This window comes from Denticeps clupeoides, chromosome 8, assembly GCF_900700375.1.
Source record: "Denticeps clupeoides chromosome 8, fDenClu1.1, whole genome shotgun sequence".
Lineage (NCBI taxonomy): Eukaryota > Metazoa > Chordata > Actinopteri > Clupeiformes > Denticipitidae > Denticeps > Denticeps clupeoides.
This window is the reverse complement of record NC_041714.1, coordinates 10,224,442-10,247,707: the sequence shown is the minus strand read 5'-3', so window position 1 is coordinate 10,247,707 and position 23,266 is coordinate 10,224,442. Positions and strand designations below refer to the sequence as shown.

At 42.2% G+C, this 23,266-nt stretch overlaps 2 protein-coding genes across 4 annotated transcripts; both read left to right on the top strand.

The window, feature by feature from the left end:
• Window positions 1–4,809: 4,809 nt before the first annotated feature.
• qrfpra (pyroglutamylated RFamide peptide receptor a) lies at window positions 4,810–8,293 on the top strand. Its single transcript, XM_028989856.1, has 6 exons — window positions 4,810–5,140; window positions 5,962–6,120; window positions 6,673–6,734; window positions 7,172–7,407; window positions 7,601–7,698; window positions 7,777–8,293. The coding sequence occupies exons 1-6, from the start codon at window positions 4,810–4,812 to the stop codon at window positions 8,121–8,123; spliced, it is 1,233 nt and encodes a 410-aa protein (XP_028845689.1). The 3' UTR covers window positions 8,124–8,293.
• Window positions 8,294–9,113: 820 nt separating this feature from the next.
• rps24 (ribosomal protein S24) lies at window positions 9,114–12,497 on the top strand. 3 transcript variants are annotated; one of them, XM_028989082.1, is made up of 7 exons: window positions 9,114–9,194; window positions 10,140–10,205; window positions 10,315–10,524; window positions 10,606–10,719; window positions 10,867–10,869; window positions 11,517–11,536; window positions 12,087–12,497. In XM_028989082.1, the coding sequence occupies exons 1-6, from the start codon at window positions 9,192–9,194 to the stop codon at window positions 11,520–11,522; spliced, it is 402 nt and encodes a 133-aa protein (XP_028844915.1). In that variant the 5' UTR covers window positions 9,114–9,191; the 3' UTR covers window positions 11,523–11,536; window positions 12,087–12,497. The 3 variants fall into 3 exon arrangements, with proteins under 3 accessions (XP_028844915.1, XP_028844917.1, XP_028844918.1); XM_028989084.1 differs by lacking the exon at window positions 10,867–10,869 and having other exon boundaries at window positions 12,087–12,149; XM_028989085.1 differs by lacking the exons at window positions 10,867–10,869; window positions 11,517–11,536 and having other exon boundaries at window positions 12,087–12,168.
• Window positions 12,498–23,266: the final 10,769 nt, after the last annotated feature.

Below are 23,266 nucleotides of genomic sequence, written 5' to 3'. Positions count from 1 at the left end.
ACTTTGCCGAGTGAACAATGAACAATTTACTTATGCCATCCTTCTGTTTAATCAGTAAAGATTGTGCAATATGTGTCTTTGGATATAGTTTGTACAACTGGTGTACAAATGTCATGTACAACTCGGCTTTGTACACTGAGTGCCTACTCAGGAATTATAGGGAGAATTGCCTTGTGCTACATACATGAAGACCCTCCTCATTTACATTCAATTATTTTTTGAGAGGAATTATTACATGAAGAGCCTCTCTCCTGGCATCTTTCATTCTGAATCAGAAGGGTGGGGGATACTCGATGGAATTGAGGGCGAGCAGGTGTGGGTTTGCATGCAGGGCAGAAGAGCCTGTCAGGGTTGTTACTGTTAATGAAAACTCGGACTATATTGCACATGGAAGTGAATGCGCATGAAGATCAGGGACAAGTTATATTGCTCTGAGCCTCTTCAGGCACACAAGTTATAACACACGGTGACCTGTTTAGCATCGCTGGATTAACTAACCTGTTCTACTAATGTCTTTAGACTCTGGGAAGAAATGCAATCAAATCTAGGCCATCTTTCAAAAACTACCTACATCACCGGAAATTATTAACCGCTTTCTCTTTTTATTCTCTTTTAAACAATTTTTACTGAAACTATTACAGCATCTGAAGTGCAATAAAGGGCTTTTATCATCATCATCATTTACATTAATGGAATTTGGCAGAATGCCTTATCCAGAGGGACTTACAGTCAGTAGTTACAGCGACAGTGTTTTGCTCGGGGACACAATTTTAGTAAGTGGGGTTTATACTTGCAACTTAGTAGTCTTCTGGTTCATACCCACTAGGATACTACCACCCTATTATAATGGGTTGGGGGGGGATCATATGGTTTAAGGTTGGTTATGCATTAAACCTATGTGATGGTAGCTCATCAAGAACTAAACAGGTCACTCCCAGTGATGGTAAATGTCCAAGTAGCTTTAGCAGTAGGTGGTTATGCAAATCCTAGTTACACAGATAGTGTCAGTGTTGTGAGCAGAGGACAAGGCCAAGTGTAAAAAGTTAAGAGAGAACTTTGGAAAAAGCCAAAGGACATACAGGTCAAACATTGGTGGTAATAGCCAGCAATAAGGCCACCAAAACTTCATTAGAAAACAAAATCACAGCAAAAAAAAATCTTCACGGCAGAGGTCAGTGCGGGTTAACTGGTGTCGACTGGCAGTGCTTTAGGGCATGGCACCTCTATGGTGACACCCAGAGTTTACAGAGACCAGAATGGTGACAGTCTGTACACTGCACTACAAGGATCTACACATACCCAAAACACAGCAGTACACAAAACGTAGGAAGTAGCATTGACACATGAAGGCAGGTGTTCTTCCTCATACAGTTCAAATGTGTCAGTCTTACAGCGCCCCTGGATTCAGGAGGATTTTGCAGAAGAGTTGATCAGTAAACTCAAGCCACCGTAAACCATGGTAGACAGTTCTCTTTATTGCAATACGCAAAAAAAAAGCTGTCCAGTCGACCGATCTGTCCGCCGCACATCGGGGCTTTCGGTTCTTGTACATTTCTCTTATCTTTGGTCACGTCATTAAAAAAAAACCCAGAAGGCCCAAAAGACTGAGGTCTTATGTGTGTGCCCTGTCTCAATAATGTGTTTGATTGTCTGTGTTATCTAAGTTTTTTCTGCAGCTGAGGAAGTCTCCAAAAAACATCTTATTTACCTGTGTTCCTTCACGCACACACACAGAGTTTTACCCATGGTAAAAACCTAAGTTTAAGTGTGCATGTAATCGCACATTTGTCATCATAATTCATTGCCTGGCTGCTGAGGCCTGGCCAGTAAACAGTTCTTACTATCAAGCATTGTGAACCCAGCTTGTGATAGTTGGGCATACCACCCCTCCCCATGATTTATTAGGCCTTGGCTGGGCCTTGCTGGTCTTATCTCATTTCTTCCCATACCTCCCAAGCCTTGGTTAGCCTTCAACCTCTAGGGAGTTTTCTGCAGGTGTGTATGTGACCGTATGATCTCATTGAAAGGGCATATAAAGTTTAGACTCTCATGCTGAGTGCTTTTTTTCTGCTCTCTTTCTGAACTCCTGCAGACATCATCTCCATAGGGAGCAGAGTCCTCCTGAGCCTCAACCAGAGAGGCTGACATCTGAAATGGTCGTAACTTTGGGGTACTCTTGGTTATGAAGTGCAGCAGCAGCAGCTGCTTTAGAGGCAGGGCAACCATCTGCTCCACAGTGTGCAAGTGCAGTGTGGAAAATCAATCTACTGATAGGTGGATTCCCCTCAGCACAAACAGATGAGCCACTTGGCTCAGACTATACATGTCACCTGGTCCTGCCGTAGATTATGACAATAGTCATATTATTGTGTACAAAGTTTAACAAAAGGAATACATGATGACATCATGTCACATGTTGGTGAATTTTGTCCACAGAAAAGGTGTCATGTTTACATTTACATTTATGGCATTCATCAGATGCTGTTTTCCAGAGTGATTTACAATCAGTAGTTACAGTGACAGTCCCCCTGGAGACACTCAGCATTAAAGATTTAAATAAGAGCAATGACAGGCAGAACTAGCACGGTTAGAGGACCATCAGACGGGAGAGATGATACAACAATGTGCACAGTAGCACACAGCCCATGGTGGAGTACTGCATTGGGAGAAGTTTCTGGGATTCCAGACATGGGATTTGTCACACCCTTTTATTTTGCTTTTTATCTGCCAAACAGCACAATTTTATTCCTCTCCACCTTAAGTAATTAACATTTAAATTTTTTATTGAGCAAGACACTTAACCCCGATTTGCTTGGCTAAATGGCATAAATGATAAATGATACCAATATGAATGTCAATGTCTGGTAGCGAAATAGTGGCCAAGGCACAGCATGGCTGGGATACAACAAGAGGCACATTCACAGTCCATGGTGCTGAACACTGACATGCTTTCTACTTATTTATGATCATTAACTTTTTTAATTTATCAACAATCCTCACAAAAATGTCTAGCACTGAATATAAACAATAATATTCTCATTTATTAAATTAAAAGGACAAAAGTAGCTCAGCTGACCAAAATACTCCCAGTTGTTAATACTTGGAAGTTTCTTAATGAGAGTGGCCATGAAAGTTTTTATTCCAATTTCTAGGAAGCTATAGGCAGTTCAGCACTTCAGGGATGACTGTCTCAGGCTTGGGATCTGATGGAGAAGGTCAACAGTGATGCAACTGTTCTCAAGAGGACCTTTGCGCCCCAAGCAGTCTGTGCTCTCAGCACTCTGAGCCCACACAAGGTCCAGGTGAAAGCAAATGCCTTATTCGTTATGATTTGTAACTTTGCACTGCATTGTAACTTTCTGTATTGTACACTTTGCACTGCTTCTGCATATTTGTTTGCATGGGTTCTTGTGAGTGTGTTTATTCATTGCATAACTGTGACGTACAGTTATGTAATAAAAGAAGTTTGAGCACAACAAATGATTTTATCATATATCGAATAATCGAGCACCCATTATTGTCTGTGTGTAGCCTAATCCAGAACTAATCTAGCTGGCACGCTCATGACAGAATCACAGATTAACCAATGAACAGTGCATATTTTTGCCAAAATTAATTGCAACATTTGCAAGATAATTTTAGATAATAATAATAATTCTACGAGAATTCATATCAAACTGTCTAAAAATTTTATTTTATGACATTGTTGCCAGTGCTGTGTTTAAATGTTTTAAACGTTAACCTCATTAAGGTTTTGTGAAGACCACCATCAGTTCCTCATGTGAGTACTGAAGGCTCATGGGTTTGTGGTATTATTCGTTTGAGTGTTATACACTCGTCAAGCAGGATTCACCTATGAGATCTTCCTCCATTACAACCTCAGAAGATGAAAAAAGTCCAGTGATTTGACAAGGGAATAGAAGTAACCTTATGCAGCATAGTCCCACACACAGACAAGCACACTTGCCTGCTGCTATCTGTACTCATGTGTATCATGCAATCTGTTCTGTTGGGGATCTTGGGTGCTGAGAAATCTCAATTGGATTCAGTCAGATGCAGTTTCATGAGAGATTAGATTTGTTGAAAACACTGCATATGCTGATTACTCTGCTTCTATGAATAGCAATGCGATTCTGTAGCTGCAGGGAATTACTGGACGCCCCTCTGGTGCCAATATAGAAATAACTCTAGCCCTCGGTTTTAACTCTGAGAAGAGCTGAAAGGCACCAGTTGGAGGTGACTGTGTCACTTGCTCCCTGCCACATTGTGCATGTTCATCGGATAGCGGTAGAGGATTACTTTATCTGTTCTTTACATGGTATATTTGACATTGTTCACTTGTAAGACGAAAAATGCCCCTCAATGTACCACAAATCACATATTTACACTTCCTGGTGGCATGATCTCGGCATGCAATATTCAAAAAGAAAAATTACATGGCACAATTTCATCAGTCTAAATGTAATCCAACCGTGTTTGCAAGTGGCAAGAATTTCAATCCATATTCGTAGCCATAATATAATCCTATTTACCTTTGTTGAACTCTGATAGTTGACAGCAGTAGACCCCTTGATGTGTATAAATACAATATATTGTTTTTATTATAATTGTTATATTTAATGTGAACGTGATGGAGTGCCGAAAAGTTATGTATAATTTGAATAAACAAACAAAAAAAAGCCCAGAAGAATCCTTCAGGTGCACTTGGCTGCAGGGTCCCATGGCGACGCGCATCACTCAGCATCAGCATCAGCATCAGCATCAGCATAAAGGTGAATCGGACCTCCGGACAGCAGGCAGACCGGGACGATGAACGTGACCCCGGAGGCGCTGCAGCAGCTGCTGTGCGAGCACAACCTCTCCCGGCGCCAGTTCATCGCCGCCTACAACCTCCGGCCCCTCGTCCACGTGGCCGAGCTGCCGCGGCGCGCCAAGGCGGCGCTGGGCGGCGCGTACGCGGCGGTCTTCCTGCTGGCGCTGGTCGGGAACGGCTTGGTGGTTTGCGCCGCGGCGAGGAAGCGCGGCGCCCCGAGCGCGACGGGCGTCTTCACGTGTTCCCTGGCCGTGAGCGACCTGCTGATCGCCTTCTTCTGCGTCCCCTTCACGCTGCTCCAGAACATCTCCTCGGAATGGCTGGGAGGTGAGACGCGTCCGCATCGGTGCTCATCCCAGTGCGCTCCTCTCCAACACCCACACACGGAGAAATGGAAGTGCCACTGTGCGCCTAGATGGGTACAGATGCTTGTCGCTGGGACAATAATGGACCTGTCCTCGCAGGTACTTTTTTGTACCTTAGTCATCTGTACCATTTAAGGCACAACGGTGTACCTGTCATGACTGGAATTTAAAATTATATTTATGTATGATGTAGTGGTCTGAAAAGGGCAGCACACTGGTTTGGTTAAAGGCCTTCCATAAGGAGCCACAGAAGTGGGGATGCTGGGTTTGAACCGGCAACCTTCAACTCAGAGACATCGAGTCTGTCTGTCTGTTTTTTTCTGTCATTGATGTATTTTTGTGTACATTCCTTTTGTCCTTTGTTGTGTTGTGCTGCTGTTAAAAAATCACTTTTACAAACATGAACATCAGCCACTTTAGGGGAAAATTGGTCAGATTCACTGGCCGTTCCATCACTATTGTGCAGCTGAAATCTCACAATTTTTTGTTGGTAAATCGGGTTAATTGGGATCATTTCCATGTGGTGCAGGTTCATGGGTACAACTATGAACTTTCCCAAATCATGTTCTGTTAAAGGTACAACATGGTATCACAAAGGATCGGTCCTGTACTTTTTGAGGTACAATCAACTGAAGGGAACAGTTTTAATATTGTACCCCATGTGTGCCTTTATTTCTCTGTGTGTAACAGTAGGCTTAAATCAAAAGCACACGTCAAACATTATAATCATTCTACTCAGACACTAGTTAGTCAATAAGTGTAGAGCAGGACTTTTTATTGCAGGTGTACTAGTATGCAAGATGGTCCCTTTCGTCCAGACCACAGCCGTAGTCACCGGGATTCTGACCATGACCTGTATAGCAGTGGAGAGATACCAAGGGGTGGTGCATCCTCTGAAAATGAAGAGACAATGCAGTCCACAGAGAGCCTTCAAAATGCTTGGTGAGAAACATAGTTCGAATTGTTCAAAAATAAATTCACGACGTTCATCAGACGCCCTTGTCCAAATCAGTAGTTACGGGGACAGTCCCCCTGGAGTGTCTTGCTCAGGTACACAATGGTAGTTAATTGCTGTTTCAACCTGTGACTGTGAGCAATTTAAGGCTTGAATAGGTTTCTGTTTTTGTCCAGTGGGCGTGGCATTATTCCAGAAGCATTTGACTGCAGATCCGTAAAATATCTCTCAATTCTAGTTTAATGAATCCTCTTATTATGTGTAATAATTATTACTGGGTGGTAGTAGCCTAGTGGGTAACACACTTGCCTATGAACCAGAAGACCCAGGTTCAAACCCCACTTACTACCATTGTGTCCCTGAACAAGACACTTAACCCAGAGTGTCTCCAGGGGGGGACTGTCCCTGTAACTACTGATTGTAAGTCGCTCTGGATAAGGGTGTCTGGTAAATGCTGTAAATGTAAATATAAACGTGTGCATCCGCCCAATGTAGCAGTTGCCCTCACAACCTCCTCTATTCACTGTACTGTTGAATAGGGGTTGTGTGGATGGCAGCAATGACCGTTGGATCTCCAATGCTGTTTGTGCAAAAGTTAGAGGTAGGTGCTAAATTGATCTAAAGCAGACTATTCTACCAATTTGCTTCAAGTTCAAAATTGACATTGCAGTGTCACAATAAATAAATCCTGTATATTAATACACAATAAATTATTTAAAAAAAAACATTTAACAAAGAGTAACATAAAGTGACACGGAGGTAGTATATGGAATTCAGAGAGAATGGTTGGCCTAGTGGGTAAGGAAGCGGACCTGTAATTGGACAGTTGCCGGTTTGAATCCTGAACCAAAATACCAACCAAATACCAAAGCATCTATACACGGGTAGTTCAATGCATGAACTTTCATTCTCCTGAACTGCCTTCCAGTTCCGTTCAGTGCGTGTGGACTAGAGTCCATCATGGACTCCCAACGGCTACCCTTGGCACTACCCTGCCATAATTCTCTTCTGTCTGCTCTGCTCCTGCTGTGGTTTCAGGTGAAGTATGACTTTCTGTACGACATTCATCACGTGTGCTGTTTGGAGCGCTGGCCATCCACCATCGAGAGGAGGTTGTATGCTACCTTCATCCTGGTGGCACTCTTTCTCTTGCCCTTGGCTGCCATGCTCATCCTGTACACCAGAATAAGTGCCGACTTGTGGATCAGGAAACGGGTGGGAGACGCATCTGTCCTCAGCACCATGAACCAAAGAGAGATGGGGAAAATTTCAAGGTATGTACTTTTAAAAACTAGGGATTGCTTAATAATCAGTTTGTTGCGATTGAAACTTTTCACATTAAACAAACAAACTGTTTTTACATCAGACAAACACATTAGAGTTTACTCTTATGCTCAATATACATCTACCCAGAACAGGAAGGCTGTAACTGTGTGTTCTTGTCCGTGTCGCTTCTATCTGGAGCAGAAAGAAGAGGCGAGCGATTAAAATGATGATCACCATTGTAGTGTTGTTCACTGTGTGCTGGGCTCCTTTTCACACCGTACACATCCTCTATGAATACGGTAAGCTCTCCAGATATTTCATGAATCCAAGTATATTTTCTGATTCAGGTTAATGAATAACACAAACATCACCTGTAGGCTTCCTGGCCCTCAAGTATGATGACATCACCATCAACATGCTTATTGCCATCACTCAAGCCATTGGGTTTTCGAACTCCTTCAACAACCCTGTAGTTTATGCCTTCATGAATGAAAACTTCCAGAAGAAGTGCCGGGCTGTCCTCTCGCACTGCATCAGGCCGGCAAACCGTCAAGTCAATGTTGTGGACAGAGAGGTTGTGCACTTTTCTCGCCAACGTAAACAGGGCAACAGGCTGGCGATAAAGAATGGGGCGGACAAAAGAGAAAATGTCATATCGACATTGTTTAATGTTGGGGGACGTGCGCCTTCAACCGAGGGGCCTTGCAGGATAGCAGCAACGTAGAATGAAATTCTGAACAGCTTTTCATTCACGATATGCGTCTGTGCTTACAGTCCAGATAAAAGGTGCTTTCTATGCATCTTTCTGTTTTAACACAAATGAACTTTCACAATTATGAGATACCTTGTTCTAAGATTTAACATGATATGGTTAGCAGTCCTTTTATGTACCTTTGTGCTATGTTGCCATTGTCCCAGAATTTGAACTTTGTTTCATTTACAATTTAATATTAAAATGATGTTGAGTCCAAATACAAAACAGTGCTGCATGGTTTAAGTTTGTAATAAAGAATTAAGGTACATATTACTGTATGACGTGTGTTTATCATGTAGTTTCAAAACAGCTCCAATTTTCTGTAAGGGCAACTGGACAATGGGATTGTATATTACACAAAATCAAAAAAACTTCCAACACACTGTTCTCTCACGGTTAGACTAAAACCATTACGATTGGTTACTAGACAGAATAAAGATACAACAGTAATTAATTTTGTCTTATTTTTTCAAATTCCCCAAATCCAAATGGACCACCACTGAATAATTGCCCTAACCATAAAGAGTCAAGTCAAGGTCAACTTTATTGTCATCTCACTATATGTACAAGTACACAGAGAGATGAGATTGCGAAGCTTTGGAGATATGACAGTATATCGTATAAGGAGTATGTGGTATATGATATGCTTTGATAATAATGGTAGTAGTAGTGATATGTCATAATATGATTACCATAACACAGCAGCACAGTGTGAGGTAGTGAGAGATTAAAGTGCAGGGTGCAGTACTGATGTTCAGTTTGTAATGTGCAGTTTGGGAGGGAGAAAAAATCGTCTGGCTTAAGGCTTCAATAAATAGATTACTACACAAACACAGTGCGTAATGTGTTGGCTTGCAACGTGGTTAAATTCTGCATTATTTACTGCCGAATTCGATCGCTACACGCGACCCTAGTCTGCAGAGTGTAGTATTTTCGCTCAGGCGGTCTACACGCTGCCCTCATTTTCGCTCCGGCATATGATTGGGCGCCTGGCGGCCCTGCTTCCTTTCCCACGTCGCCGAGCGAGCCGACGCCAAGATGGTGAGCGTTGTTGCCACGAATCGAACCGTAAAATCCTGTAATATCGCGAACATCGTTCCGCGAGAAGCGAAATTACGAGCCGCGGCAGGAGTGCTGAGGCGAGCTCCGTGTTTGTCGTGCATATTGACGAGTTTAATGGCGTTTACCTAGTAGTTAAAGCTCTGATGATAACGGAGGCCTTGCAGTCGTTACCCACCCGACCCATTACCAGTAACGTCCCCCGCTACGTCGTCGTCCACGCGGCTTTCTGCCTCCAGGCCTAACGCATCTCTTGGTCGTGTGTTTATGGCGCTACCGTTGTGAATTTATGCGTTAATATCCGTGTTACGGGACGCTCTAGGGCGACTTACTGGTTGCTAATGCTAACCGCGGAAGCGGCTCGCTTGCTCACTCTCTTTCTCAATATCTTTACGCACATTCCCGCGAATAGGTTCTAAAAAAAAAAAAAAAAAAGTCCACGCTGGTCTCGGTCGAAATTACAAACTGGCTACCGCGCTTATTTCCCCGTAAAGGGCTAACGGGCTGCCGGTTAGTCTAGATTCGCGTGCCGGCGTTCTGTCGGATTGTCCTACCTTGTCAGAATTTCCTACCGCAGCGTATTTTTATAGCGACTGTACCTGCTAGCTGTACAAATGCGATGTGCAACTTGTTTATCTAATAATTATACTGTTTATAAACCACAAGTAGTATGTTCTGAAAGCTCAAACACCCATTAGATTGTCCTACCACCAGTGTCTTACCTGTTGGAATATTAATTATGACCCTTTGTCCAAAAACCACAGGCATGTTCTGATTGCTCAGAAACAGAAGTATTTGGTGCTACTCGAACTAAACTTTGAAAACCCGAGTGATGGCAGCACGTTTATGGGGGTGGGGGTGCGCAGTTTCCTTTGTAGGATGAAATGATAGAACACCTGCATGATCATGCTTGATGTCTTGTTGCAGAACGACTCAGTCACGATCCGGACCCGGAAGTTCATGACAAACCGCTTGCTTCAGAGGAAGCAGATGGTAAAGTTTAGCTTTTTGTTTATTTTATTTTTATTTTATTTTTTTTTACATTGGAAGCTTCTGTGAGCTCCATCATCTTTTGTGTAAGAAGGCTCGTTCTTTTTTGTAGGTTGTTGATGTCCTGCACCCGGGCAAAGCGACGGTCCCAAAGACCGAAGTCAGGGAGAAGCTGGCCAAAATGTACAAGACTACCCCGGACGTCGTGTTTGTCTTCGGCTTCAAGACTCAGTTCGGTGGCGGCAAAACAACAGGATTTGCCATGATGTACGACTCGCTAGATTACGCCAAGAAGAACGAGCCCAAATACAGACTGGCCAGGGTACGGTTATATTAAATCAGTCCATTATTTTCATGTCGTCGCAAGTGGTCAAAACCATAATCCTAATCTTCCTTCGAACAGCATGGTCTCTATGAGAAGAAAAAGACGTCACGAAAACAGCGCAAAGAACGCAAGAACAGAATGAAGAAAGTCCGTGGCACCAAGAAAGCTTCAGTTGGTGCTGCTGGCAAAAAGGTAGTTACGCGCTTCTTGCACACTGTCCTCTCTCTTTCTGTCTACATACATGTGATTGTCATACAGTGAATATTTCTGTTCTTTTTTTTAATTTGCCTTTGTTCCTTTTTTTTTTTTTTTTTTTTATTTATTCTTTGGGGGCAATAGAAGGTAAACATTTTATAAGCAGATTAACTGCCTTGTCCAAATATGCCCCACGCTAATTCCTTAAAATTAGTTTGCACACCCGAATTCAACAGATTTGAAGCTTAGTGATAGTGGTTCACTTGGGTAAAACACTAATATAATAAACAATGACTTTAGTGTGGAGTAAACCGCTAGTGCTTGTTAGAAGTTAGATCCTTTCAAGTTTTTAATACTCTTGAACTTAATTTTGGTGAATACCTTTTGAAGCACTTTAACACATTGGGTGCCTAACCTCCTAAATGTAGGTGGTAGCATCTCCTCAGGTTCTGTATGAGGGTCAGTGGCGTGATTCTAGTTTGTCTCTAGGGGTTTCGTATAAGAGCATAACTTACTAGTGACTTCCATATGCCTTTTATCATTAACGTACATTTGGTGAATTTTATTGTGAAAGTCAATCTGGTGTTACCGTGAAATATCAAGTATGACTCCAGGTTCGTTGTACTTGTACAAAGTTGAGTTAACTTACCTGGTGGTTTGCTAGGCAAAATTAATATTTTTAATGAAACACCAAATGGACACAAACTATTATCACATCATTGACCCATGATTCCATCCAAATGCTTAATTTTCCATTTTTATTTTTTATTTTTGCTTCCTGTGGATGTCCTCAGAAATAGGATGTCTTGTCCAGGTAGAGCTGAATCAGCATGGTGTGCTGGTTGTGTTGCGTTTCCTTTTTCCATTTTATGATTTTAATCATTTCTTTGCATGTTTTATCATTTGGCCAAGGCCTTGTCTCTGCTATATAATATATTCCTCTTCCACATTAGTAGCCGATTATCAAATGTCTGTATTTGTTCAAATAGTGTAATGCTAGGTGGTTTAGAGAGCAGTTTGTGTGTGTGATAGTTGTAGCCGTTTGTGTGGTCCATTAGTTAAAACAGCCATAATAGCACAGGGACACTGATTAGCCGGAGCCGTGCAATTAGTCCTATTTTCAGGTGTAAGGCTGACCTGCAAGCCCATCAACTGCATGTCTGCTAAAGCATCACACTAAACTCAAGAGCCTTTAAGTTTGTCTGCACTTGTTTAGGATTTAAATACTTTGTGAAAATTTGGCTTGATATTAAAATGTACCCATAATTGTGGCTGCTCAGAGTTGTCTGCACATTATAATTTTCACTCACTATATCTGAGGGAAGGTTTTTGCCTTACTTATTTTAATTCTTTGCCTTTTTCAGTGAGATCGCCCAGGAAGACCAGCATCCTGAAAATGTTCTTGTATATTATCAAATAAAAAAAAAAAAAAAAACTTTTTTTTTTCCTGCAGTGATTACAATTCATCACAATTCCCATTTTACATTGAGTCTTTAAAATATTTTTTCCCTACTTGTCACTAGATGTCGCCATAACACCATACTACTGAAAGAGATTTGTGCTGTATATTGCAAATATTTTACTTGTATATCTGAAGAAATTAATGTGACCAATTGTGTGGGGGAAAAGAAAAGCACCTGACTAATTAGTCCAACCCTTAACGAACACCATTTTCCCCCTTTTGATAAAGGTTACTTGTACCTCCATAAGGGAGCTTAACCCATACAAACACCAAAATGGCAACTGTATAAAAGTTACTTATTTGCCAATGGTCATTCATCTCCTTGACAACCTGTTGAATGATTCGCCAAATTCCATTCTTTCCCTTGCCTTAGTCCTGCTATTTTATCTGAGTAAATTGTTAATTAAATGTATGATTGCACAGTGTGTGTGACACCTGATGTATTTTCGCCTTTGAAGGACATTTCATTAGTGTGCCTGTAAACAGTAATTAAATATGCACATAATCAGAAGCGATAACAAGAGACTCCCTCAGGATCAGCGGGGTTTGCATTAGATTAAATTATTTATTTGCTTGGCAGATGTCCTTACCCAGGGCAATGTGCATTAATTATCATTTTACCCTGAACATGGGCATGCAATATTCCAGCTGGTTTAAAAGCAAGGTTTGAGGGGTGGAGCAATATAAAGAAGAAAAAAAGAAACCTTGACATCTGAAGTGAATCTCATGAACTCACTTGTCGAAGTTTTTTTTTTTTATATATTTTTGGAAGGTGGTCGATTGGGATCATGTCCCAGCTTGTCCAGGGTTGCCAGCATTGCAACATTCATGCTGCTTAATAATAATACATTTGATTTAAAATGCACTTTACATTTAAAATGCCGACAGACAATAAAATAGCATTTGAATAAGATACAGTATATAAAAACTAGAGGGGAATACAACATTGGCAATCAATAAAAAAGAACGGATAGTCCGTGGGTGGCATGGTGGGCTCAAAGAGTTCTTTTAGGTATGGAGGTGCATATGAATTTCATGATACTAATTAAGCAGTTGACCCTAGCTGTAAGATAGGATATGGACAAAATTAAATGAAATGTATTTCTTTATTAGGCACATAAAGTTTTGTGGATTTTATATTTGGCTTCAAATGTTGTGTAGTCAAAATCATTGCAGTACTTTGTGTTTTTTAGCATCCATCGTTCTCCATAAAAGATGTTCTCCACATCTTATAAGTCCCTACACAATATGTTCTTACAGTTGAAACCAAGTCATATTTTCTGAACTTAAAAACCTGTCCCACACCCATCATCCTCTGTTTGGTATATTGCTTAAAAACTGTAATTGTGCAGCAAAAGTTTTAACTTGGACGCTGGAAAAACGTTTTTTTTTTTTTTTTTTTTTTTTATTCTTCAAGACTGCATGCACCGCTGGGACTGACAACCATGTGATATTAATATATTTTTATGTATAGAATTTTTTCCCCAGAATATTTATTAGTAGAGTGAACCGTTTATATTATACAGTCGGCATATTCTCTATGCTAGTATCTTATCTTAATAAGAATTAACATATTGGCTAATAACACATTGGTGCTTACTCCTGTGCAGGAGCCTAGTAATATTCAACCCTGCCCACAAAACACTACCCTGTGACAAAATGTTGAAAACATTCTGGATTATTTTTTTGCTTTGAGCATGTGCCGTGTGCAGAGCTGTGATATTTACGACTGACACTGATGGAAGGCGAAGACCATTTCAGTTGTCATGGAAGTAAACCACCAACGAAGGCTGTCTTGTGTGGGGATTTAGGGAAACACTGAACATTTTGCCAGGTCCTGGCAATGTTCTAATGATTAGTGGCACACAGTTCACAGAAACATTTTCCCCGTGGCGGGTCTGATTCAATATTCCACCAGCCGTTTTATTCGGACCAATTCTCCACAGGAGTGTCCAGGCTGGAGGACGGGAAAAGGGGGCAGAGTCTGTGGTAAAAAATAATTATCTATGGTGGCATTGCAGCAATAATCTTTGAGGCCTCTGTCAATAAAATATTGAGCTACACAATCACTTTGAAGCGTATCTGAGGAATGCTGGTGATGGGTCGGGCCATGCTGCGGGAACCTAGTGGAATGTTCTGGAAAACGTGTGCAGACTGCAGAGCAGGACAACACGCTGCCGTCTGCAGTCATTTAACATGTCAAAACACTGGCATCCCTCCCTCTTGCGCTCTGTTTCTTTCCCTCGCTCCTCGCACACACATAAACTTCACTGTAATAAATGAACAATGATGGGACCAAAACTCGGTGGGAGAACCTGTCCTCAGGCTGGCATCGATTTCATTATAACAACATTAAAGGATCCCCTGGATCAGAAATGTAACAGAATTGCCCTCAGCGGTTCATGTACAGGAGAATTAGTGTGTGTATATTTGGAAGTCATTGGATTCAGCACCCGGACCTCCAGACCTGAGAGGATAAAAGCCTTTAAAAATAACATAACGTATAACAATAGACACTGTATGTGGAGATGTGATGGAGTCCAAATTCTCCAGATCCCAGTCCAAACAGGCATCTTTGGAGACACCATCACATCTTGGTGCCAGATGGACACTTCAGAGGTCTAATGCAGTACAAACCTCAATGGATCAGGGCTATTTCATGCATGGTCATAGTGTTATGATCATAATGTTGATTATTGTGATCTCATGTGTATAATTATTTATGTACAGTATTGTGTAAAGGTTTAAGGCAGGTGTGTCACTGACAATCATATGGGTGGTAGTAGCTTAGTGGGTAACACACTCGCCTATGAACCAGAAGACCCAGGTTCAAATCCCACTTACTGCCATTGTGTCCCTGAGCAAGACACTTAACCCTAAATTGCTCCAGGGGGGGACTGTCCCTGTAACTACTGATTGTAAGTCGCGCTGGGTAAGGGCGTCTGTATGCAGACAGCATAGTTATGCTGAAGAGAGTTAAGTGAGATTAGGTGCATGTTTGGGGACATTGTCCTGCTTCAGAATGCATTTGGATGATGGGTAAGTATCTGCCTGTATTTCTTAGCACCGAGGACACAATCAGTACTGTCCATATCTCCAACACCATTTGACATAAAACTCCAAACTTGCAAAGAACCATGCTTCACTGTTGCCTGCAGACACTCATTAAGCCTTCTGCTACAGCAGAATTTTTCAGGGGTTTTCAACACCCAAGTTCCTATGTTTTTGCGCATACTTTTGTCACGTAGCCTTTATTCCATGTAGGAGATATGGCTGCATCTTGTCCATGAAGACGTCTGACTGCATGGGTGAACCTAAGTCCCACTGGTTTCTGTCAGGTCTGAGTTCATGTCAGTGCTGGACATCTTCATATTTTGCAGGGATTTAAACTTGATGGGTATAGTGCTTGCTGATGCTGTAGAACTACCACGTAGTGTTCATGCTTGCGGTGTCATGGGCCTGTCTTCTACAGCCTCACCTTGGTGGCCCATGGCTGGTCCCCACCGAGTTTTACGCCTCCTACACATGACTGAGCTTAAACTTTTATGTGAAATTATCATTTATGTGAAAATACATTGTTAAACATAAACAATTATTTACATTTTTGAAAGCATTAGTTTACAGCATTTTTTACACCTGCATAAAACGGTAAAAGTTCTTTATTTCATGAAGTTATTTTACTGCATTTCACTGAACACTTTACAAGTAGTGATGAGGGAATAATGGTCAAAATATAGTATACAAATATTAATTAATCATGCATTAAATGCATCAAATATAATATCGCTCTCAAATCACTTTTTTGGCTGCTGACATTCATTCATTCATCCATCCATCCATCCATCTAAAATCCTATTTGTGATTTTCAGACTTCCTTCCTGGTTCATTAGTACTGTCTAATAACTGGGAAGTAGACGGTTTAAAGCCACAGTAATGAATTTCAGTTCCCGCTGAGCGTGTAGGAGGAGTGGATCCCAGAGGTTACGCTGTTTCGAAGGTTGATTCGACATGAAACGATGTAAACGATTCAACACGGGTCAATAAACAGCAGAAACCACACCAGTTCTCATCTCTCCCCAGACACCGCTTTAAACAAATCCAGAATTACATCAGCTTGTTTGATTTGCCTTCGGGCCCATCAGATAGCCAGCTGTAGGTTCTGGTCGGTGGCGGTATTACGGTGTTTTGTTGTGTGTTCTCCGTTCAGAGAGAACAGAAGCAGGCCTTTATCATGACTAAACGCGGGTCTGATCATCCGTCTACGGCAACATGTTAAAGATTAACAGCGAGTGGGCTGGTACTGAGAGCCGGTGGCGGTCGGGGCCGCGAGGGGGAAGGCAGGAGGGGAGCGAGGCCGTTACTCTGCTTTGCGTGGTGGTGGGAGGTTTGACATAAATGGAGCTTTCAGCAGAGGGACTGGTAACAGATGGCGCTGGTTTCTGCAGCGCTGACGTCGGGATCCCAGGGGCCGCCATGCTCCCCTTCCCTACCTCGCTTATGCTGTGAGGAGGAGGAGGAGGAGGATGAAGAGACACTGAGCTCACTGGACTGGGGGGGTGGAGTGTCGAGTCACTCCGTATCTGCCTCCGAACGATAGAGCGAGGGTTGGAGAGGGGGATGAAGGGAAGGATGGAGGGTGGGAGAGCATGTGAAGGAGAAGGGTTGTGGGGGGGGGTGTTATTATGCAAGGCCGGGAAGGTTGTGTCACCTGGGCCCAGGCAGCCATTCAGCCTCTTCCAGAAGAGCCGAGCAGATGGTGGGGTTGTGTCTGTTCCCCCCGTGGAGGCGCCGTTGATGGGAAAAAAAATAGTGAAAAAGTTTGCTGTTGCTCTCCTCCCCCCTGCCTTTCCCCCCTCTCGTGAGGACCGGGAACAACGTTGAGGCGAGGAGTACGTCAATGTCAATGCGCCCTGCTATGTGTGTTGGTATGTGTCCAACAGAGAAGTGCGAGATGTCGTCCCCAATTCGGCTGCTGTTGCTTACAGCGTCACAAACCCTGCAGGAGTACAGGAGCACAGGAGGACTAGTTTAACCGTCCTGTCGAAGCCAGGAGGGTCCCTTTCAGGATCCTTCCTCAAGCAATCACTCCACAACCTTCATTTATTCACATTGGAAACAACGCGGCCCTTTCCGGCACTGTTTCATCGCCGAGGAATCAACTCGGCTGTGTCAAAAAAGCACACAAGGAGTCGGTATACCTGCCATTATTGCACCAGACTTGCCCAATCAAGTGTACATTGCTGGTGCTTGGTCGAAGAAGAAGGAGAAGAAGAAAAAAATGCAAAGCACTCCGGCTCTTTTGGCCCCCAGGACCTGGAAAGTGATTTGCTTCAGAGGCCGAGCGGGGCGTGTTGAATTCTAATCATGAACGCTGCACCCCAAAGCCAGACTCTGACTGCAATTTATCCTGACAAAAAAAAAAAAAGCACGCATGATGCATAATGAAAACAACCTGAGTGCCTCCCGCCAGCGCAGCTCAGCTCGGGCTCGGCTCCATCCTCCCTCCCGGAACGGCGCGCCGATGCATCATCGGCACGACGCTGCAGTGCGCCATCGTCGACGCGGCGCTCGCCTGTTCCACTCCCTGCCATTTCGCCCCACCCCTCCCTTCTTGTTTCCGTGTCAAACGGCCGCATCTCTCGCAACACTCGTCACCTTCCCTGCAAAATGGGGTCTTATTTCAGTGGTCGGGGGGTGTCTCTGGCGCAGCAGAGAGGAGCTGAGTGCCAGCGTCTGCACTGCCTCTGGAAGGCCTCCTGGATCCCCCGTCTCACATGTCCTCGTTATTTTTGCGGTGGAGGTGGGAGGGGGGGTGGAGGACTGGTGCTGCAAGGGAGTGTGTGTTGAGGTGGTGGTGGGGAGGTTGAGGTTTGGAGATTGGCTGAGAAAAAAGCGACGCTTTAGTCAGTGGCCGACAGATGTTAGGGACACGGTAATTGAGGGGCTGCTATGAGCGTGGGGAAGGGGAGGGTGAGCGAGGAAGGGATGTGTGTGAGGTGAGAAAGATTGTCTGTGTTGAGAGGTGTGTGTGTGTGTGTGTGTATGAGCACAGGGGTGTGGGGATTTAATCTCTGAATAAAGGTAGCCTTCTCCGGGCAGATTTCTTTCTCTTATCTACTTCTGGGGCTGTTTCTTCCACTGGCTGTGGCTGCAGACATCTGTCACTTACCTGCTGCAGATTATCTCCTGGGTAATCATCGCGGCTGGCATGGAACTGGAGTGAGCGAGTGAGCGAGCGAGGGAGAGAGAGAGAGAGAGTGAGTGGGTGAGCTGGCTGCACAGGTATTAAACCTCTCGGTAACCGAGCCCGATGCCGTATTGAACATTTATTTAAATGAATGCAGTGGCCTTCACCGTCTGGTCAGATACAGCAGACTTTGTGCAGACAGGATCATTTTCTATTCCAATTTCCCTAAAACGATGTCTGCTAATAATAATAACACTACTTTTTATTGTTCTAACCAAAAAATTCTGATTTGTAATTATGCTATTATAGTGGGTATTGTGAGTAGTAATAGAAATACACTGGAAATAAGTAAACATTTATTGGTACATGACATATGTTCACACTGATTAAATGTTTTAAAAACCTTTAGCAAAATGAGCATAAAAAGAACTGGAATTTTATAATTGATGTTCATATGAGCTATTTGCAACATATGATTAATTTTAGGGACTTTTAAAGCCATTAACTCTACTTGTTGCTGCAAAGGAAATTTCTAATCATACATCATTTCATTAGTTTATAATGGCAGTAATTGCTGTTTTTTTTTTCTTTTGCTGTGTATACTTCACAACACAGCATCACCACCACCTACTCCTATGTTACTACGCATAATTCAACTATAATGGACACCATTATTGCCGTTGTGTTGTGAGTTATTGTCTCATCAGTAATTCATTATGCAGGCATGTGATGCATCACCAGCAGTGGACGTCAGGCGCGGCCCCTCCCTGAAGCCCACGCTCCCCCGCTATGGCACTAAAACAGCAGGGGGAGCCAATTAGTCGAGCAAAAGGGCCTTCTGCTAAAAACACACACACTCTCTTAAGCAGAACAAATGGTCTTTCATTCCCGACTGTGCATCCTGATTTCACATCCTTTTGTTTTTATGTGTTCTGTGCATGTCAAAGCGTCACATATTTTAAAAGATGTTGTAAAGTCATAGTATTATGCAGTATGCATAACCAACATGCAATCCATTTGTGCACATGTCCATGTTTTCATTTAAAAATACTGCATGGATCAGGGTTGATTATGATTATCATTATATTATTACATGATATGATTATCAGTACATTATTTAAAATCATAGCGTCTATGACAGTTTAATTACATTTTCTGAAATAATTATACATTATAATGAATTATGATTTATTCCCCACATAGTCGTGAAATGCCAATAAAGTATGCTGCAATTTATTAAACCATTTATTTAGCTATTATTAAATAATAATTGTCCATGGCAACCTGAAAATATGGACCACTTCAGCGACTAAAATGAAATAAATGAAGCCCTGCAAATTGTTGATTTGTGCTTTTTAGTCGGTGCATTTAAGCAGTACTCCTCTCCAGCGTAAGCCCGTGAATGTGCATTGCATTTAGAGTGTCAGGTAGGTGTCATTACTGCAGTTCATTTGCAAGGTAAGTGACTATGAGATGTGACAGTGCTGGAATTAGTAATGCGCTCGCGCTGTCATTTTTATCAACAGGGGCCTGCAGGGAGGATGTGATTAAATGGATATTCCACCCTCCGCATTAATACCCTCTGCCCCACTTTCATTTCCATTTACTTACTGGAGCAAAGAATGGGGAATGGGGGAATCTTCCTATTGATTGTTAAGAGCAGAGAGCCTCATTCCTCTCCTGACTCCGGTACTGTTAAAATTGGAATCGTTGCATGGAGTTGATGGGAAACGTGTCTCAGCTTTTGGTTTTTATTACTTTTCATCTCAGACCAGACGTTTTAATAGAAAATAAAAGGATATGGTCATAGTCATTTTCACAGCTGAGGTGTAAACCTGTGAGTTGGTATACGGTGCCTTAACCACGAAGAGCAGTAGAGATTTTCAGTTTTCTGTGAATGTGTAGGTTTTTAGGAACATAAAATATAATCATTTCAAATAATGCAAACAATGAATCATTGTGTTTTATCTATTTTTTCCTTTTCCAGCATTTCGATCCCCCGTCGCTGCAGCTGACACGTTCCTGAAGGTGTGTAATAAAGAAAAGAGATTACTTGTCGTGTGTGAAAGGGGAGCGGAAAAATACATGAAAATCTTGACGATAGCCTACAGGTTAAGAATCACTGCCAGCATCTTCCACGTAATGCTGCAGAAGGAAGAAAACAAGGAGGAAAAAACAAATCAATGCTTATTGACCTCATTGCTGATTTTCTGGTGGTGCTCCCGACCACTTAGGAAGAAAGGTTGTCCGCCTGTGTCCTAACATTCAATAAGACCAACATGACCTATCTGTAGAACTCCACCAAAACAATTGGCCATTTCATTCAACAGAAAAACGATTCCAGCACTATGTTCATACTTTCATTTTAATAGAAATGTGTATGTAAACCGTGTGAAATATATATGAACTCTAAACCAGAAGGTATATCCAAACTAAATTGAATGATTCATATTCTTTTAGACCATTAGACCTTCTTTTCACCACCTGATAGCTTTATAGTTCTTTTTCATGCAATTCATGTTTTGACCTTTGCACCTGCGTCTGTATGCGAAGATGCTTAGAACTGACTGACATTTAATATGATTTTTTTATTCTTCACTTGATTGTTCTTAATCTGTAGTTACCGTTCATTTTACACCAGCATCTGTATCCACCGATGACTGGAAATGACTGGAAGAGTCACAGCAAGTGTGATTTCGAAGTGTAGACACAGACGCCTGCCATGGTATTTATACATTTTTTATCAGCAATGTGTTTAGAGAATTACTATAATCCAGTCTGCATTTGAAGATAGCATGCTTCAATTTCTCATCATCATACAGTGACAAAAAGTACATGGCATTTGCACTACAGGGGTATCTCAGTGATACTGTAAGTAACTTTAGATCAGAGTCAGATTTGTAAGCTCGTGTTTAAAGACTATTCTGCCCTATGAGGGTTCAGTGTTTCATGCATAAATGGCATGCACGATTCAGGTATTCAGAATGGGTTTGCAGAGCAAAGATTCATGTGCAGTGGAATGGTTCTGCAGGAGGTAAATTGGGGAGGCAGGAATAAATGGAGCCAGCGGTGAGATACGGTTGAAATATGAACGTGAAGACAAGAATGATGAGAGGGAAGCTGCTGACCTATCGCTCTTCTGTTTTGTGGGACATTTATTCAAAAGGTAATACAGAAAGACACTCTCTGTGTCTGTGAAAAATGCAGAAATACAGAATCTGTTGTGTTAATAAGCCTAATGAGAGTAGAACATTGTGCAGCTTGGGTTTGGTGTTGGTGCTGTTTCTTTCCTTTCATGTCCGAAAGCATGTTTACTAGGTGGATTCATGACTCTACATATTCTGTACGATTGAATGGTGTGTGTATGTGCCCTGTGGTGGGCTGGCACCATGCCCTGGGTGAGCCTCTGTCCTGCATCCAATGTCCCAGGATGAGCTCTGGGAGTAACAGGACTATGCTGTTAATTTCATTTACTACAGTATAATTACATTTTCTGAATAAAAATAATATATTATAATTCCCCACACAATTGGTCTGGTGCTACAGTTGGACCATTGATTTAATTGACCATGTCCAGTTACAATATTTTTCTATGGCAACCTGAAAGCATGGACCATTCCAGAAGTTAAATAAATTGACAGAACTGTTGCCCCAAGACCGTATTCTAACCTCTTAGAATAGTTCTATCCTGCAGAACCATTTTTGCAATTTTTTGCAGTTTTTGGGTGTTTTGAGCAGTGGGTTCAGATTGGTGTTTAACATCAAAATGATGCCTCGCTATCATACACATCACACTAAACACTGGTGGGAAAAAACAGACCAACTCTTCTTCCAAGTTCCTTATGATAAACCTTTTGAGTGGATTTAGCCCTTTTACTGATATTCATACATTTTAAGGTATTATCACCCCCAACAATCTTCTCTGAATAGAGACATTAATGTTTTTCATTGTGTAGTGATGTACCAGACATTCACCTCTATGAACACGAGCCTTTGAGTTTGTTCTGTTTTGAATCATTTGCACAAACCCCCCACCCACACACCACAAAAAAAGCAAATATTTATATATTTTAACACAGAGCATTCGTATCATTTGGTTTACAATGATTTTCCCAGTATGACCCTTGTTCATGAATTATGCTTTAAAAATCCATTATAAAAAATTCTTCATCCCCAATAAATTCTGCATAAAAATAATGGAAATAGAATGTCACTAATAGTTAAAATATTTCAAAATATATATTTTTTATATTTTGTGATTTGACAGGCTTACTTGTTTAATCAGAGAATGATAAGAACATATTACTGAAGGTGAAAATATAAGAAAACACTCCTCAGTCTTGAATGTGACCTTTACATGATTCTTAGTGTCAATATTAGCCTCATGGGACAGTTGGAAATAGAATGCAGTTGACGTTGATAGTGTGAGCTCAGAGTTAAAACATCAGCCAGTCTGAAATTCTTCCATATATTTGAGTTGTGCTGTGCATTCTTGATGAGTCTTAAATGTATGCATGATCCCATGCCTGCGGGCACTGCTAATTCCGGCGGCACAATGGATGTGCCGAATCCCTACGGAGGACGTGTTCAATGCCTATAAAATGCATCCTGACATCTCACGCTTCTGATGCCAGCTCTCACTTACCGGCTCAGCCCGAGCCACCAGCTAATATGACTAGAGTCATTATTTTGATTGTGGAATAAAAAGATTAGTCTGGGTGTCTGCAGTGTGCGGAGCAGGGCCGGGCGCCTGTGACAGAGCTGTGCTGCAGGTATCAATCACAGCACGGGTCTCTGCGGTGGCTGTCATCGTCGCGGCCGAGTGAAACCAGCCCCGCCGCAGAGGACATCTCCACTCAGATGTCCCACCCCCCCTGCTTGCCTGCTGGATGAGG

Coding starts and splice junctions, on each gene's coding strand:
- rps24 (XM_028989082.1), top strand. Junction 10,206..10,314: donor TGCTTCAGAGGAAGCAGATG/GTAAAGTTTAGC, acceptor TCTTTTTTGTAG/GTTGTTGATGTCCTGCACCC. Junction 10,525..10,605: donor CCAAATACAGACTGGCCAGG/GTACGGTTATAT, acceptor TCCTTCGAACAG/CATGGTCTCTATGAGAAGAA.
- qrfpra (XM_028989856.1), top strand. CDS start 4,810: ATGAACGTGACCCCGGAGGCGCTGCAGCAGCTGCTGTGCGAGCACAAC. Junction 6,121..6,672: donor GAGAGCCTTCAAAATGCTTG/GTGAGAAACATA, acceptor ACTGTTGAATAG/GGGTTGTGTGGATGGCAGCA. Junction 7,699..7,776: donor ACACATCCTCTATGAATACG/GTAAGCTCTCCA, acceptor CATCACCTGTAG/GCTTCCTGGCCCTCAAGTAT.